Source organism: Somniosus microcephalus, chromosome 12 (assembly GCF_052327205.1).
Source record: "Somniosus microcephalus isolate GS21.2 chromosome 12, FLI_Smic_1.0, whole genome shotgun sequence".
NCBI lineage: Eukaryota > Metazoa > Chordata > Chondrichthyes > Squaliformes > Somniosidae > Somniosus > Somniosus microcephalus.
In genome coordinates, this window is record NC_140998.1 from 203911442 (window position 1) to 203928622 (window position 17181).

The 17181-nt window shown below is 42.5% G+C and overlaps 1 protein-coding gene across 1 annotated transcript; it reads right to left on the bottom strand.

Moving 5' to 3' along the window:
* Nucleotides 1-7051: 7051 nt before the first annotated feature.
* Nucleotides 7052-11957, bottom strand: LOC147109936 (putative G protein-coupled receptor 139). The gene is made up of 2 exons (XM_086004228.1): nucleotides 11888-11957; nucleotides 7052-7953 (listed from the first exon to the last, which is right to left on the bottom strand). The coding sequence occupies exons 1-2, from the start codon at nucleotides 11955-11957 to the stop codon at nucleotides 7052-7054; spliced, it is 972 nt and encodes a 323-aa protein (XP_085860354.1).
* Between the last annotated feature and the right edge of the window lie 5224 nt (nucleotides 11958-17181).

The following is a 17181-nucleotide window of genomic DNA, read 5'->3' on the forward strand; positions in this document are numbered from 1 at the left end:
TGAATATATATATATATATATATATATAGATAAATAGATAGATAGATCGAGAGATAGAATGGTAGATAGATAGATAGATAGAGAGAGAGAGAGAGACAGATAGACAGATAGATAGAGAGATATAGACAGATAGACAGCTAGATAGATAGATAGATAGATAGAGAGATAGATAGATAGATATATAGATAGATAGATAGATAGATAGGTAGATAGATCGAGAGGTAGAATGGTAGATAGATAGAGAGAGAGAGACAGACAGATAGACAGATAGATAGATAGATAGATATAGATAGATAGACAGCTAGATAGATAGATAGACAGATAGATAGATAGACGGAAAGATAGATAGATAAATAGATAGAAAGAAAGACAGACAGATAGATAACAAATAGATACATAGAGGGAGATAGATACATAGTGAGAGAGATACATAGAGATAGAGAAATAGATAGAAAGACAGACAGACAGATTGTGAGGGTGCCAGTCAGTTCCTTTTTGTAACCTCTAGATGGCACCTTCACTGTTCTTTTGTTAATTGTTTCTCGTTCTCTGGTGTTAGTTTTTAATCAGCCTGTTAGCTGTTTATGGGTGGCACCTGGTTTTCTTGGTATATAAGTTCTGTTGTTGTTTCACTCAGTGCTCAGTCCTCACTAGGGTGTTAGTCTTGACAATGTTCCTTGTCTTGACTAGGTTCTCTGTGTGACTAGCCTTTCCTCTATGGCAGCTTGCCTTCACAAGCTGGCTGCCATAGTTCTCTTGAGCTATGTATCTAAGTCTGTGTTCTAGTTCTCTCGAGTTATGTATCTAAGTCTGTGCCATAGTTCTCTCGAGTTATGTATCTAAGTCTGTGTTCTAGTTCTCTCGAGCTATGTACCTAAATCTGTGTTTTAGTTCTCTCGAGCTATGTATCCAAGTCTGTGTTCTTGTCTCTGGATTTAAGATGTATTTAAGTCTTGTTCTGTTGAGCTGCTTGTCTTGGTAAGGTGCTGTTTGGACTAGCGTGTTGCTATGTGGGAGCCGTTGGGATCTTGTCTTGAGCCTTGCATTGATAAGCCGATTACCCTCGGGGTAGCTTGTCTGGAGTTGTGCCTCGGCAAGCCGGTTGCCCCTTGTGGTAGCTTGTCGCAAGCTCAGTATAGACAAGTGGGCTTCCTCATGGAAGCTGTCCTGAGTTCCTATCTTGACTAGCCGTCTTGTAACTTGTCTCTAGTTCTCTTGTCTCTAGTTCTTATGTATATTGCTGTGTCCCTTGTGTTAATCTGGTTATGTGTAAATCTAGTAAAGTTCAAACAAAGTACTGTATATTTGTCTCTTGTCTGGTTTCTGCACTTGGGTCCAGATCCTACCTCGCCCGGAGAGCACGGCCTCGTATTTATACGGCCCCGTGGCTCCCCAACCCTGACACAGATAGACAGACAGACAGATAGATAGATCGATAGTTAGATTGACAGATAGATGGATAGATAAATAGATAGATAGATAAATAGATAGAGCGATAGAGAGATAGAGCGATAGATTGATAGATAGATTGCTAGCTAGATAGATAGATTGATAGATAGATAGATAGACTAACTCATCTGAGTTTGCGAACTGAGAGTCTGATCAAATATTTAATTTATGAATACTTCTTTTCAGGGCTCACCACCGCAGATAACTGGCAACTGGTAATTAAATTATAAAACAATCTCTCGTACGCGACATGAGGCTGTCATGTAACAATTCACACTTCTGAGTTCAACACCCATAAAAGTGATTCAATAATGTAAGCTGTTTCAGAGTCAATAATAGTGATTTTTATCAGTATAAATAAGGTGTCTGGTGTTGTTGTGTTAAATTTCGGAGCACGTGAATGCAGTTAGCATCTAAGCTAAATAGAAGGCGTTAATTAATTCCAGCTTAACGATGTGCCCCTAAATTCTTGGGAGATTTAAAGTAATCTCATTATTTTGGTCTTTTTTTTAAAGAAATTGAAACCGTTAATTCACCCCGAATGTATTTGCTTATATTTGGACACGGAAAGCACCGTTTATCATCATGTAATTGACTGTGTTCAAAAAAGACTCGAGTACAGGAGAATTCTGGAGAAAATTCTGCCAAATCGAAGTCAACAATTGGCAATATATTCTGATTGAACAGTGCCAACCGACCTCCGGTCAAAAACACTTTAGTGCTCAAACAAATAATTCATAACATAAGTGGTATTGAACCCCTCACAACTACAAATGGGGATAAATGATTTTACAAAAATTGTGTTTAATCTGAAAAGATATCCTTTTCTGTACAAGAGGCAGGACTAGCAATCACAATGAACACACTAAACCCTGTCTTCCCCTAAACAATTGTGTTATACACTGATTCGCGCCTATAATTATAATATAATCAATCAACTAATTGCTTTTGCTTGTTTCATCTGGTTTTCAACTCCTCAGGATGCAATTCTTCAATTTTGGAAAACGTCCACTTATTTAGTGAAACAATTTATTCATGGCGCTGTCGCTTAAGATAACAAGGTTAGAAATTAAATAAACACGTGGGCCTTCACAGATAATGTTTTGAAAATTGGCTCTATACATTAAAACTTCAAAGATGAGTCGCCTGGATCCATTTAAGCTGAAATTTATTGAACAAAATTAACCTACACTTGATTGGCAGCAATCATATACATGACTTTAATTGTATCATTATCGTGTACAAGTTTTTTTATAGTAACTTGATTGTACCATGTTGATAACGTCCCAAAGTGCACTCTGACATAATAAAATGCATGACGCACTTGGTTCGAGTATAAAGCAAGGCATTAACCAACTTGTTTCAGAACATGGAGATCTAGTTGTACTTCACTAGTTCCTTGTCTTACAAAATGTCCCTGTGCAAGCTGGGCCCACGCCAGAGTATTTATATTCCTTGGACGGCGCCACCAGTTGGTCGTCCAGCGTTATTTCACTTGTAGTTTCTTGATGAATGATGAGATTTATAACACACTGTACATACATTAAATGCACAATGATTTAAACAATAATGAAAGGGAGTTTGGAGAATTACAAAGTTAAAGCATATATTGTGGTATTTTCAATAAATGCAATCTTCTGGAATATGTTCAATTCATTAAATGTATTCAAGAAGGAGTTTGATATATTTCTTGAGGCTAAAGGGATCAAGGGATATGGGGAGAAAGCAGGAACACGGTACTGAATTTGGATGATCAGCCATGATCTCATTAAATGGCGGAGCAGGCTCGGGGACCGAATGGCCTACTCCTGCTCCTATCTTCTATGTTTCTATATTTTTCAAATCCCTGTTTCTTTAAGTGTATTAGCTGAGGTTAAGTCTGAAATGGTTGTTGCGGTGGATGACTCCATCCCTAAGGCTTTCTGAAAGTTTGCTCAAAGATAAAGAAACTCTTTCTTGTTTTTGTTCTCCCAAGTCATTAAAATGTAAGATCAGATCTGTAGGTGTGCTTGCTTATTTACCAGTCAAAATATTGCTAAGTTGCAGCACTGAATGTAAAGCCATCATGCAGTGTAAGAGTTTTGTTTTTTAAGTTTCAGGGCTCACGCTTTATTTTATGTTAATGATTTAGTTGTTTTCGGTAACAATATCATCAAATGTAGGGGGAATAGAGCATAGCCTATCAAAGTCCCAGTTTTAAAACATTCACTGCTCTTTTTCTGCTTCCAACACTAACGGCTCCAAGGGTTGAACCAAACCATGGCGGTTAGCTTGGAAGGGAATTGTAAACTGTCCACACACTGAGTGCATGAGGTAGCAATAAGGACGTTGCATCACCAATTGGGATCTAAAATCAGAGCACTAAGTGATCATGGGTGATAATGGTAAATGTTATGATAACCAAACCAAGTGATCAGGGGAAAAGGACACGTGAACACACCCGCGAGAAACATACATCTGCTGTGAGAAACCGACGAAAGGATGTCAATTATTAAACAAGGCCCAAAATAGTGGAAATCAGGGAATAGGCAATAGTTAATTCAGGTCTTTCTCTTGGAGATGGTTGCGTTTATGCCTATACTGTACAATAAGGAGAATGTATTTTATAGCTTTTATAGCATGGCCACTGAAACATTGGCAGCATGCAGCGGAGATTCTCATCAAAAGTTTTCGGACACCACCACCTAAGACAAGTGCAGCAGGTGCATGGGAACACCATCATCTGCAAGCTCCCCTCCAAGTCACGCACCATTCTGACTTGGAAATATATCTGCCGTTCCTTCATCGTCGCTGGGTCAAAGTCCTGGAACTCCCTCCTTAACAGCACTGAAGGAGTTCCTTCACCGCACAGACAGCAACGGCTCAGGAAGGCGGCTCACCAGCACCTTCTCAATGACAAGTAGGGATGGGCAATAAATGCTGGCTTTGCCAGCGAAGTCCACATCCCAGCAACAAGTAAAGAAAACCGCACCCCACCCACCACCCGATCATTTGCTAAGATAACCTGGAAGGTATGGAATGGCTTGTGTCTGATGTCATGGATGGTATGATCTTGCGATACTACTGTGTTCAGATTTGATATGCTGCATGTGGGGAAACCAGTATGTGAAATGCATGAAAAAGCAACACAGAAGTACGCGTATTAGACATGAAAAATCACGTTGAGAACACCATACATGGAATTGAAGTAAATGGAAATAAAAATCGGGAGAGATATAAAATGGGCCGCTGATTCGATATCTGTAATATTACACTATGGCAAAACGGCGAGACCTACCCCATAGAGTTCAAAAGTTAGTAAGTTATGCTGAATCTATATAAATCATTGGATAGACATCGACTAGAATGTTTTGTCCAATTCTGGGCACCATATTTTAGGAGTAACATCAAAAACTTAGAGAGGGTACAGAGCAGATTTACCAGAATGATACCAGTGATGAGCGATTTCAGTTACGTGGAGAGGCTAGAGAAGCTGTGATTTGTTCTGCTCAGAGCAAAGAACATTACGGGGAGATTCAATAGAAGCCTTCAAATTGTTCAGTAGATAGTGAGCAACTTTTTCCACTGGCACAAGGGTCGGTAACCAGAGGACACCAATATAAGATAATTGGAAAATGAACAAGATGAAGAGATTTCATTTGCACAGCTAGTTGTTATGATCATGATCAGCTGCCAAGGTCCTAAGCTCTGGGGTTTCCTCCCTAAGCCTCTCTGCCTCTCTACCACTCTTTCCTCCTTTAAGTCGCTCCTTGAAACATATCCCTTCTGTCCCAATGTCTCCTTATGTGAACTTGTGTCAAATTTTGTTTGATAACGTTGCTGTGAAGCGCCTTGGGACGTTTTACGACATTAAAGGCGCTATATAAATGCAAGATGTTGTTGTTGTTGTTGTTGAATGTGTTGTCCGAAATGGTGGTGGAAGTAAATCCAATACTAATTTAAAAAAGTAATTGGCTACTTACTTCAAAATTAAGAATTTGCAGGGCAATGGCAAAACATGGGCGGAGTAGAACTAATTGGATAGTTCTTTCAAAGAGCAGGCACAGGCTCAAAGGGAAGAATGTCCTCCTTCAGTGTTACAATATATGATCCTGTCACTCTCTCTCTATTGCACTGAAGCATTTTACTAGCTCATGTGCCAAAACTGTTGCAATAATCCAAATCCTTGGTTTATTATTCTTGCGGGAGATTATTGCATATTCATCTGGAGTACAGCGTGCAGTTGTGGTCTCCACATTTAAGGAAGGATATACTTGCATTGGGGGCAGTTCATAGAAGATTCACGAGGTTGATTCCGGAGATGAAGGGGTTGACGTACGATGAAAGGTTGAGCAGGTTAGGCCTATTCTCATTGGAGTTTAGACGAATGAGAGGTGATCTTATTGAAACATATAAGATTCTGAGGGGGATTGACAGGGTGGATGCTGAGAGGATGTTTCCCCTCGAGGGGGAATGTAGAACTGGGAGCATAGATTCAGAATAAGGGATCGCCCATTTAAGAAGGAGATGAGGAGCAATTTCTTCTCTCAGAGGGTAGAGAATCTTTGGAATTCTCTACCCCAGAGAGCTGTGAAGGCAGATTCATTGAATATATTCAAAGTGGAGATTGACAGTCATTTCAAATACAAGGGAGTCAAGGGATATGGGGAGAGAGCTGGAAAGTGGTTTTGAGGCCAAGATTGGATCAGCCATGATCTTATTGAATGGCGGAGCAGGCTCGAGGGGCCGATTGGCCTACAGCTGTCACTGTTTCTTATGTTCTTATGTTCAGTATGAAAGAGACACTATGCAAAAATTGAACGTCAAAACCAGACAAAGGCCCAGAAATTCGGGTCTCCACGGGTGAGTATGAACGGGGTACTCACCCGTAAGCAGAATGGAAGTGCCCGTTTCATGCATGCACTGCGCATGCGCAGGAAACCGGCACTTCCGTTCCCCTGAAAGAAGGGGTTCACAGGTCGAACGCTTGCACAGGAGAGGCAGCGTGTGCACATCGAACTTACGTTTTTTTTTGCAGGTTTTCCCGGGACGGTAAGTCTCCAGAAGTTAGACATGTAACAAGCAGTCGCACGGCCGGCTTTTTACAAGGTAAGTGGTGAATTAATTAAAATTAAAACATTTTTATCCACAGGTTTATTATTTTTAAATGCTTTAAAGAAAGGTAAGTTCATTTTTAGCCCCATTAGAAAATGTAATTAATTTTTTCAAAAATTAAAATTATTGCTTAAAATAGTTATTTCATGTAATTTATAATTTATTATAAAAATGTGATTTTTTTCATAATTTATTTGAAGATTTAGTGATGTTTTGGGGCTTATAGTATTTGTAGTTTTGATAGGTCTTCCTGTCGAACTTATGAATGAAGCATTCCCTGCTACCATTGGCTCTCCATGGCCCACGTGATCTCAGGGGATGCATCGAACTAAATGTGCCCCTGGGATACGCAAGCACTGTGCGCCGGCAGCTGGAGGAGGCCCAGGTTCAGAATCCCCCGCGGGCCCACAGCTCAACGGCTGGCACGCTAGGAAAGTGCATGTCGGGGGCTTACAGCCGCGGGAAGCCCCCGACCCGAATTTCTGGGCCATTCTCTATTTCTTTTGGACTATTTCAATAATTTAGCGATTAACACCAGTGGGTACTTCACTAAGTTCTTCAACTCCTCTCTGAATTTAGTCTGGGTCACTGCATAAATGCACGTGTTCGTGCAGCAACTCAAAAGGAGAAGCATATACCCGGCTTCCTGGAGGATATAGATGGGGTCATCGGAACCTGTGTAATTGTAAGTGCTTGTAATTCGATGATACAGGTAATGCACAGCAAACGTCATCCACAAGAGTATAAAACTGCCGGATATACTGAGCAGCAAAATGATGGATTTCCTTCGAGCCTTCAATTCGAGATCGTTCTCAATTTCACCGTTTTTCTTGCCACGGAGAGCTTTGCGGATTTGATTGGCCACTACAATATTCTTCACTGTCATAATGTTGAACAGTGAAATCAAAATCAATGGAACGAACGGGGTTAAAATATGGTTAAGGAAGGAAAATGCTCTCCATGGGGGTGAAGAGTAAAAGCTAGATTCGAAGGTGCAATACCAGGGCACGTTGTCAATGAAATACAAAGGTTTAAATGCGAAGTACCAGGGGACGTTTCGCAAACAGCTCAGCACAACCACCGTCCCCACAACGCCACTTGCCGTTTGCTTGGTGCAATATTGGGTTTTCAACTTCTGGCAGCAAATCGCCACGCATCGATCAAAGGTGAACGCGACCGTTAGCCAGACAGAACTGTCTTTGGCGGCGTAAATCAGGGCCGTTTTGAGCCGACATAGCGGGGTGATGGACAGGAAGCTGACTGGGAAATAAACACCAATTATCCGGCTCAACACCACACTGGTGAGAACGACCAGCAGATCCGCCATTGCCATGGCCACCAGGTAGTGAGTGATGCATCTGGAGAGGCCGCACTTGCCCCGAGACAGGATCACAATCGCCACTACGTTAACTGCAGCAAGGAAAAAGCATTCTAAAATTATTGGTTCGCCTATCAGAAAATGCATCAATATTGTCAGGAATTCAGTTAAACTTTAGAGTTAGATTGTTACATTGAGCAATGTATATCGATCTCTTCACATATTCACCTATAGCAGCGTTTTCTAGTGAAACATAGAATAATAGAAGATAGGAGCAGTATTAGGCCATTCGGCCCATCGAGCCTGCTCCGCTACTCAATGCGATCATGGCTGATACTCCAAATACAGTACCCTGTCCCTGCCTTCTCCCCATATCATAAGAACATAAGAACATAAGAACATAAGAAATAGGAGCAGGAGTAGGCCAATCGGCCCCTCAAGCCTGCTCCGCCATTCAATAAGATCATGGCTGATCTGATGCTAACCGCCAATCTACTATCACACAATATCCCTTGATCCCTTTAGCCTTAAGAAATATATCCAACCCTTTCTTGATTATATTTAATGAATTGGCCTCTGCTGCCATCTGTGGTAGAGAATTCCACAGGTTCACCACTCTCTGGGTGAAGAAATTCCTCCTCATCTCTGTCCTAAATGGCTTACCCCTTACCCTTAGACTGTGACCCCTGGTTCTGGACACCCTGACCATCGGGAATACCCTTCCTGCATCTAGCCTGTCTAGTCCTGTTAGAATTGTATAAGTTTCAATGAGATCCCCCCTCATTCTTCTAAACTCCAGCGAGTACCAGCCCAATTGACCCAATCTCTCCTCTGTCTGCCAACTTGTTCTCTATTCAAGTCAATACCTTGCCCCCAATCCCATGTGCCTTAACTTTACATGCTAATCTATTATGCGAAAGCAAAGATTCAAAAGAAAAAATATATAGATAAGGATGCATTAGCACCAACGAATTGATGCATTAAAATATTTAATATTAAACAGAAGAATGTACAGAAATAAATTGAAATTATTAATAGGGAGGTGTCTCCCGTGGAGCATAAACGCCAGCACAGACAGGTTGCTACGAATGGCCTGTCTCTGTGCTGAAATATACCGTTTATTTCAATATGGTTAGTAAAATAATAAAAACTTCAAAATGGATGAGAAATTATGAGAGGTAAAAGGAACTTTTAGCAAGCAGTATTGAATTCTGCAATATTTGAGTGAATTGGACAGTATTAAACAGAGCGAATCAGATGCTTAAATTCAAATAACAACAGAAAATGGCTGAAAAACTCATCAGGCCTGGGAGAACCCGTGTAGAGACAGACAGAGTTAACGTTTCAGGTCAATGACCTTTCGTCAGAACCGGAAAAAAGCAGGAAATGAAAAGCGAGTTTAGGGGCTGGGAAAAGGGGGAGGGGATGAAAGAACAAAAGGGAAGGTCAGTGATAGGATAGAAAGCAGGAGAGATTAAGAGATATTGAGAGACATTAAGACTTAAATTAAATATTGAAATTAACCATTGACGGATATCAAATGCATGAATTGAATAAAACAGAAGAGCTTTAATGTTAACATTCCCAACCAATAAGGACACTGTGATTAAAATACACTGAACATAGAAGGAACGACACAACCCGAATATGGGGTGTGTGTGGTGGGGAGCAGGGGTGGACACGTTCTGTTGTGCAGAATGTGGACCCTTGAACAAAAATGACCGAAATGAGAATTTTCTCCCTATGAAGGATGGTAAACCATGGAAGGAATAAAGCAGTTGCTGAGGGAGGAAGCTCCACTTGAGCCGCCACCCGTGTTCCCCAGGCCTCACCTGAGTAATGGCAGCGAATGTTGACGTGGCTTTTGGGATTGTAAATTGTCAGTTTTGCAAGGAACAGGTTGGGAAGAAACGAAGGAATGAGGAGCTGGTGAAGCTGTCCGTGGCTCGGCTGAGTTCTGGGGAGTAGTGAGGGGGCGCTGCACTGTCGTGGGTGCCGTCTTTCGGATGAGACGTTAAACCGAGGCCCCCTCTGCCCTCCCAGGTGGATATTAGAGATCCCATTATGCTATTCCGAAGAAGAGCAGGGGAGTTCTACCCAGTGTCCTGGCCAATATTTTTCCCTCAACCAAGATCACTAAAACAGATGATCTGGTCATTGTCACATAGCAGTGCGCTAATTGGCTGCCGCGTTTCTGACATTACAACAGTAAGATCGCTTCACAAAGTACTTCATTGGCTGTAAAGCGCTTTGGGTCATCCGCTGGTCGTGAAAGGCGCTATAGAAATGCAAGTCTTTATTTATTTCCTTGGGGTGTTGGATGCCCAAGTTTTCCAGAAGAATGAACCAATCAATGTAAATCTGGAGGATTGTGTGCCGGTGTTAGATAAAGATATGCGGGTAGTAGATGAGGAATAGCGAATGAAGGGGCAGTATCGCTAGTCCCACTCCCCCACCGTTTATCCGTAGCACTGCATTTTTTCCCCTTTTGGTACTTATCTAATTCCGTTTTGAAAGCCATGATTGAATGTGCCTCCACCACCCTTTCAGGCAGTGCATCCAAGTGAATCTGCCTCCACCACCCTTTCAGGCAGTGCATCCAAGATCCTAACCACTCGCTGATTAAAAAGAGCTTTTCCTCATGACGCCTTTGGATCTTCAGCCAATTATCTTAAATCTGTGTCCTCTGGTTCTCAACGCTTCCTTCAATGAGAACAGTTTCTCTCCATCTACTCTGTCTTGACCCCATCAGAATTTTAACACCTCTATCAAATCTCCTCTCAATCTCCTCTGCTCTAAGGAGGACAAACCCAGCTTCTCCAAATAACTGAAGTCCCTCATCCCTGGAACCATTTTAGTAAAATTTTTCTGCACCCTCTCTAAATCCGTCACATCCTTCCTAAAGTGCGGTGCCCAGAATTGGACACAATACTCCAGTTGTGGCCGAGACAATGTTTTATAAAGGTTCATCATAACTTCCTTGATTTTTATGCTGTGTCTCTATTTATAAAGCCCAGGATCCCGTATGCTTTTTTAACCGCATTCTCAACCTGCCCTGCCACCTTCAACGATCTGTGCGCATTCACCCCCAGATCACTCTGTTCCTGCAACCCCTTTAGAATTGTACCCTTGAGTTTATATTGCCTCTCCTCGTTCTTCCTACAAAAATGTATCAGTTCACATCTTTCTGTGTTAAACCTCATCTGCCACGTGTCCACCCATTCCACCAGCCTGCCTATGTCCTTTGAAGTCTATCGCTCTCCTCCTCATAGTTCACTAGACTTCCAACTTTTGTGCAATCCGCAAAAATGAAATAGTGCCCTGTACACCTAAGTCCAAACCATTAATTTATGTATAAAGAAAAGCAGTGGTCCTAGTACCGATTCCTAGGGAACACTACTGCAAACCTTGCCCAGTCCTAACAACGGGCAACAAGATTCCGACCCCAATTTCCAGCCCATTTCGCTACCACACGAATAAATATTTGAATTCTGATGCACAGAAGACAGGTTCCAAACACATGCTTTTATGGTTCTCCAGAATCAGTTCAAATAATGAAAGGGGAAGATTGTGGAAAACCATCCATGGAGCAGCAGGTTGGAGAGCTAAACTTAGCCTATTCCAATTGCTGTGCCAACTCAATTCGAAAAAGATACACATTGCGCTTGTTTAACCAAGATTGCACAGCTATCCGCACCCAGAGGAATTTCAATTTCATGAGTTTCCCGTATGGACGACTCTTCACAGGAGATTGTAAGTCAAAAGTGAAGGAAGATGAAATGGTAACAATCTTTATGTTGGAGAGGGAAATATATTATTACACCAACAACATATAACTTGCAATGCAAAATGTAAGCTTAAGACCTAATGCAGAACATGTTGTTAATTAAACACCTACTACACAAGAGATGATTCTTTAGCAAATACATGAATACAGTGAGGTTATGTTGTTGAAAACGGTGCAACAGCACCGGGCAGTTAAACAGAGGCTTCCATAATTAAAAGTCCGGCTCCATAATAACTTACCTGGGATCCCGACAGCTCCGAGAACTGGATAGAAAATAAGATATACTTGATCCGTTACTGGTTCATGCATTTTCTGGAAGAAGCCGCCCCTCTGTTTGTGCTGGAGAAAGAAACTCCGACTTGCTCTGCGAAACAGTCAAGGGATCCTTGATATATACTTGAGGGAAGTCTCCAGTGAGAAAATTAGGTAAGATCATTACTGATTTTAATTAGAGGTTTGAACAAAACAAAATTTGAACAGATACATATTGTTCAAATCAATACGATGTTCGTAAGTTGAAACACCCAATAAGAATTTCTCACAGCATTGTTCATGAGCCATGCAGAGCAACAACACCCAAGAAGCTCGACACCATCCAGGACAAAGGGACCCACTTGATTTGCACCCCATCCACCACCATAAACATTCACTCCCTCCACCACCGGCGTACCGTGGCTGCAGTGTGTACCTTCTACAAGATGCACTGCAGCAACTCGCCGAGGCTTCTTCGGCAGCACCTCCCAAACCTGTGACCTCTTCCACCTAGAAGGACAAGGGCAGCAGGCGCTTGGGAACACAACTCCTCCAATTCCCCTCCAAGTCACAGACAGGAACTTGACTTAGAAATATATCGGCCGTTCCTTCATCGCCGCTGTGTCAAAATCATGGAACTCCCTCCCTAACAGCACTGTGGGAGCACCTTCACCACACAGACTGCAGCGGTTCAAGAAGGTGGCATGCCACCATCTTCTCAAGGGCAATGAGGGATGGGCAATAAATGCTGTCCTTGCCAGTGACGCCCACATCCCATGAACGAATGAAAAAAAGAGGGCTCCTGGTTTAACCCTAGTCTTGTCATGACTCACTATCAAAGATCAAAGCAGGGAACTCTCGGTGCACTTCAGTCAACATTCCTCTCACAACAACTACCACCGAAAAAACACACAGCTAAACTGATGATTCATTTAATTTTCTGTTTAGATACCTTTTCCTGCCACGCTTGCATAAATCAATCCACTTCAGAAAATGGTTGTGATGCGTTTTGGGACATTCTGGGAGGTGATAGGGCGCTATATGAATGCAACGTATTGCTTTACATAACTGTCGTAGCCACATTGGGAATCAGGGGTCCATTAAAGCTAAGAGAGGGTCATTGAAAACCGCCATATGGCAGATTTAATTAGACTGCCAACAGAGGTCCATTATACATTTTATCATTCTTCACTCCAGCAGAGAATGGGTTGCACTGTACTTAAGAACATTGTAAATATTAAAAAGACTGAGAGTATCATTTTTAGACTGAATAATGAACCTTCAAATACATTGGGCTGCTGGACCAAAATTTTTTAAGGGATAAGTCGCGTGATTTTCAAGAACCAATCTTGAACCACTCACTGGTTTGTCGGCCAGCACGGACAAGATGGGCCGAATGGCCTCCTACTGTGCTGTAAATTTCTATGTTTCTATGACTGGAGTCTGGCATTGTTCACTGAAATTGGAAAGCTGCTGGTATGAGATCCAATTTCAATAAAGAGGAGCAAGTCATATCCAAGGAATTGCAGGCCCACTAGCCTGACGTCAGGTGCAGGTAAGAGACTTGAAGGGTTCACAGGAGGCGCTCTTTGTGATAACCTGGATAGAGAAAGAGTCATCAGATACATGCAATACGGTTTCTGGAAAATTTCATTCACATTGCTTTCAATTTCCACCCTTGCTTCACCTTCATTTCCGACTCTTCCCTTTTCTTCCTTGACTTCTTTGTCTCCATTTCTGGGGATAGGCTATCGACAAACATCCACTCCCACAGCTACCTGGACTATAATTCCTCCCACCCGCTTCCTGTAAGGACTCTATTCCATTCTCCCAGTTTCTCCATCTCCGCCGCATCAGTTCTGACGATGCCACCTTCCATAATATCGCATCTGATATGTCTTCCTTTTTCCTCAACCGAGGATTCTCCTGTACTATGATTGGCACGGCCCTCAACCTTGTCCGTTCCATTTCCTGCCCTTCCCCCCCTTCTCCTCCCTCCCAACACTACGATAATGTTCCCCTTGTCCTCAACTTTCACCGCACCAGCCTCCACATTCAACGGATCATCTTCCACCATTACCGCCACCTCCAGCATGAGCCCACCACCAAACGCATTTTCCCCTCCCTTCCCCTTTCAGCATTCCGAAGGGGACGCTCGCTCTGCAAAATCCTGGTCCACTCCTCAATTACACCCAAAAGCCCCTCCGCTCCGCACGGCACCTTCCTTTGCAAGCGCAGGGGATGCAATACACGTCTGATTTACTTGTACTTCTTGCAATCTAGCATATTGCATTTGCTGCTCACAATGGGGTCTCCTCTACATTGGGGAGACCAAACGCAGATTGGGCGATCGCTTTGCAGAATGCCTCCATTCAGTCCGTAATGGTAACCCCGAGCTTCTGGTCGCCTGTGACTTCAATTCACCGCTCCACTCCCACTCTTACCTCGCCATCCTCGGCCTCTTACACTGTTCAAATGAAGCTCAACGTAAGCTCGAGGAACAGCACCTCATCTTTCGATTAGGCACTTTACAGCCTTCTGGACTCAACATTGAATTCAACAATTTCAAACTATAACCTCCGCCCTATTTTTCACATGGCAGCTGTTAATTATTCTGCCATCCTCTTTCCCTGCCTCTGCACCTGCTTAAAACCTGTTACATCTCCAACTTTTACCAGTTCTGACGAAGGATCACAGACCTGAAACGTTAACGCTGTACTTCTCTCCACGGAAGCTGCCTGGCCTGCTGAGTGTTTCCAGCATTTTCAGTTGTTTTTTCTGGAAAAGAAAGTTATATCTTACCACTTTTTTCGCATTTTCTAAAGAAGTAACCAAGTTAATGGAGACATTATCTGTAGACGTTTTGCTAAGGTTCTGCACCACAGATTAATTTAGAAGTGTGCATATTTTTGTGGAATCAGTTGCAATTTAAATAAAGAAAGACTTTCAAAACCACCGGACATCTCAAAGCACTTTAGAGCCAATGAAGTACTTTTGCATGTGTGCTCATTGTTGTAATGTAGGAAATGTGGCAGCCAGTTTGCACACAGAAATCTCCCACAAACAGCAATGTGAAAATGATCAGATCACATGAGGAATAGATATTGACCAGGACGCCGGGAATAACTTTGCTGCTCATCATCCAAGTAGTTCCTTGGGATAACAACAGAAAATGCTGGAAAAACTCAGCAAGTCAGGCAACATCCGTGGAGAGAAATTTGAGTTGACGTTTCGGGTTTGACCCTTCTTCAAAACTGGAGAGAAAAGGAACTAGATCGAAGGCAGGGCTGCGATCGGATAAAAGAACCAAAAGAAGTAAAAGAGATTAGAAGCTGGACGAGATGGCAATAGGCTGTGATTAGGTGTAAAGTGTACTGGCAGGGCAAAAGATAGCTGCCAGTTGCTATCGTACTAGTTCCTTGGGATCCTTTACATCCACCTGAGAGAGTTGGACAGTGCCTCAATTTAATGTCTCAGCCGAAAGACGGCACCTCAGACAGTGCAGTTCTCCCTCAGCAGTGCACTGGACTGTCAGCCTAGATTTCTGTGCTCAGATCTCTGGCATGGGACTTGAACCTACAACTCTTCTGACCCAGATGCGATTATGCTGCCCACTGAACCACAGTTGACACTACGATGGATTAAGAATTGGCTGCGTTCACGTAGCCAGAAAGTTGGTAATAGTCGTAGATGTGCTGGGAAGCTGATTGCCAGTAGTGTCTCACAGGGCCATTCCATTTTACTTTCTTCATAAATGACATGGAAATAGATTGTTACCTCTAGACTCGACGACTCCAAGGCTGTCCTATCTGGCGTCCCACCTTCCACCCTCCTAAAAATTGATCTCATTCAAAACTCTGCTTCTAGTATCCTAACTTGCACTAAATCTGGTTCACCCATCACCCTCTGTGCTCAATGGCCTACATTGGCTCCTGGTGCAGCACAGCTTCGATGTTAAAATTCGTATCCTTATTTTCACATTCCTCCAAGGCCTCTCCCCTCACTATCTCTGTAATCTCCTCCAGACCTATTGTCTTCCGAGATCCCTGCACTCCTCCAATTCTGGCCACATGTGCATCCCCGATTTTATTTTGCCCCACCATTTGCGGCTGTGCCTTCAGCTGCTGAAGATGGTAGCTCTGGAAATTCCTTCCTAAACCTCTTTGCCTCTCCTTACTCATTTAAAAGTTTCCTTGAATCTCATCTCATTGACCAAGCTTTTGGTCATCTGTCCTAATAGCTCCTAAAGCGGCTCTGTGTCAAATTGCGTTTGATAATTGCTCTTGTGAAGCGCCTTGGGATGTTTTACTACGTTAAAGGTGTTACATAAGTGCAAGTTGTTGTTGTTTCCAAAACATTCCATGAGTTTTCGGGTGACAATATATTTTTGCAAGTGTTAGGGCTGGGGTGGAGGACCAATTTATGCAAGCCAGCTTAGATGTGAGCAAATGTTTGATCATGCGCTTTGGACCTAAAAAGGATAGAACAAAGTACTTTCTAAATGGTGAAATGTTGGAGGTCCAAAGAGACTTGGTGGTCCAGGTGCATAGATCGTTAAAATATCATGAACAGGTACAGAAAATAATCAAAAAAGCTAATGGGTTCCTGGCCTTTATATCGAGAGGACTAGAATACAAGGGGATAGAATTTATGCTGCAGCTATACAAAACCCTGGTTAGACCACACCTGGAGTACTGTGAGCCGTTCTGGGCACCACACATTAGGAAGGATATACTGGCCTTGGAGGGAGTGCACCGTAGGTTTACCAGAATGTTACCCGGACTTCAAGGGTTAAGTTACGAGGAGAGTTTACACAAATTAGGTTTGTATTCCCTAGAATTTAAAAGGTTAAGGGGTGATCCGATTGACATATTCATGATATTAAGGGGAATGGATAGGGTAGATAGACAGTAGCTATTTCCACAGGTTGGGGATTCTAGGACTAGGGGGCATAGTCTAAAAATTAGAGCCAGACCTTTCAGGAGTGAAATTAGGATACACTTCTACACACAAAGGGTGGGAGAAGTTTGGAACTCTCTTCAGCAAATGGCAGTTGATGCGAGATCAATTGTTAATTTTAAATCTGAAATTGATAGCTTTTGGTTACCGAATGGTATTAAGGGATATGGACCAAAGTTGGGTATATGGTGTTAGGTCACAGATCAAGAACGATTGCATTGAATAGTGGAACAGACTCGAGGGGTCAATGGCCTACTCCTTTTCCTATGCAATGCATGAATGTTCCAAACTCTGGCAAATGGTATTTAAGCTAGGAATGTTA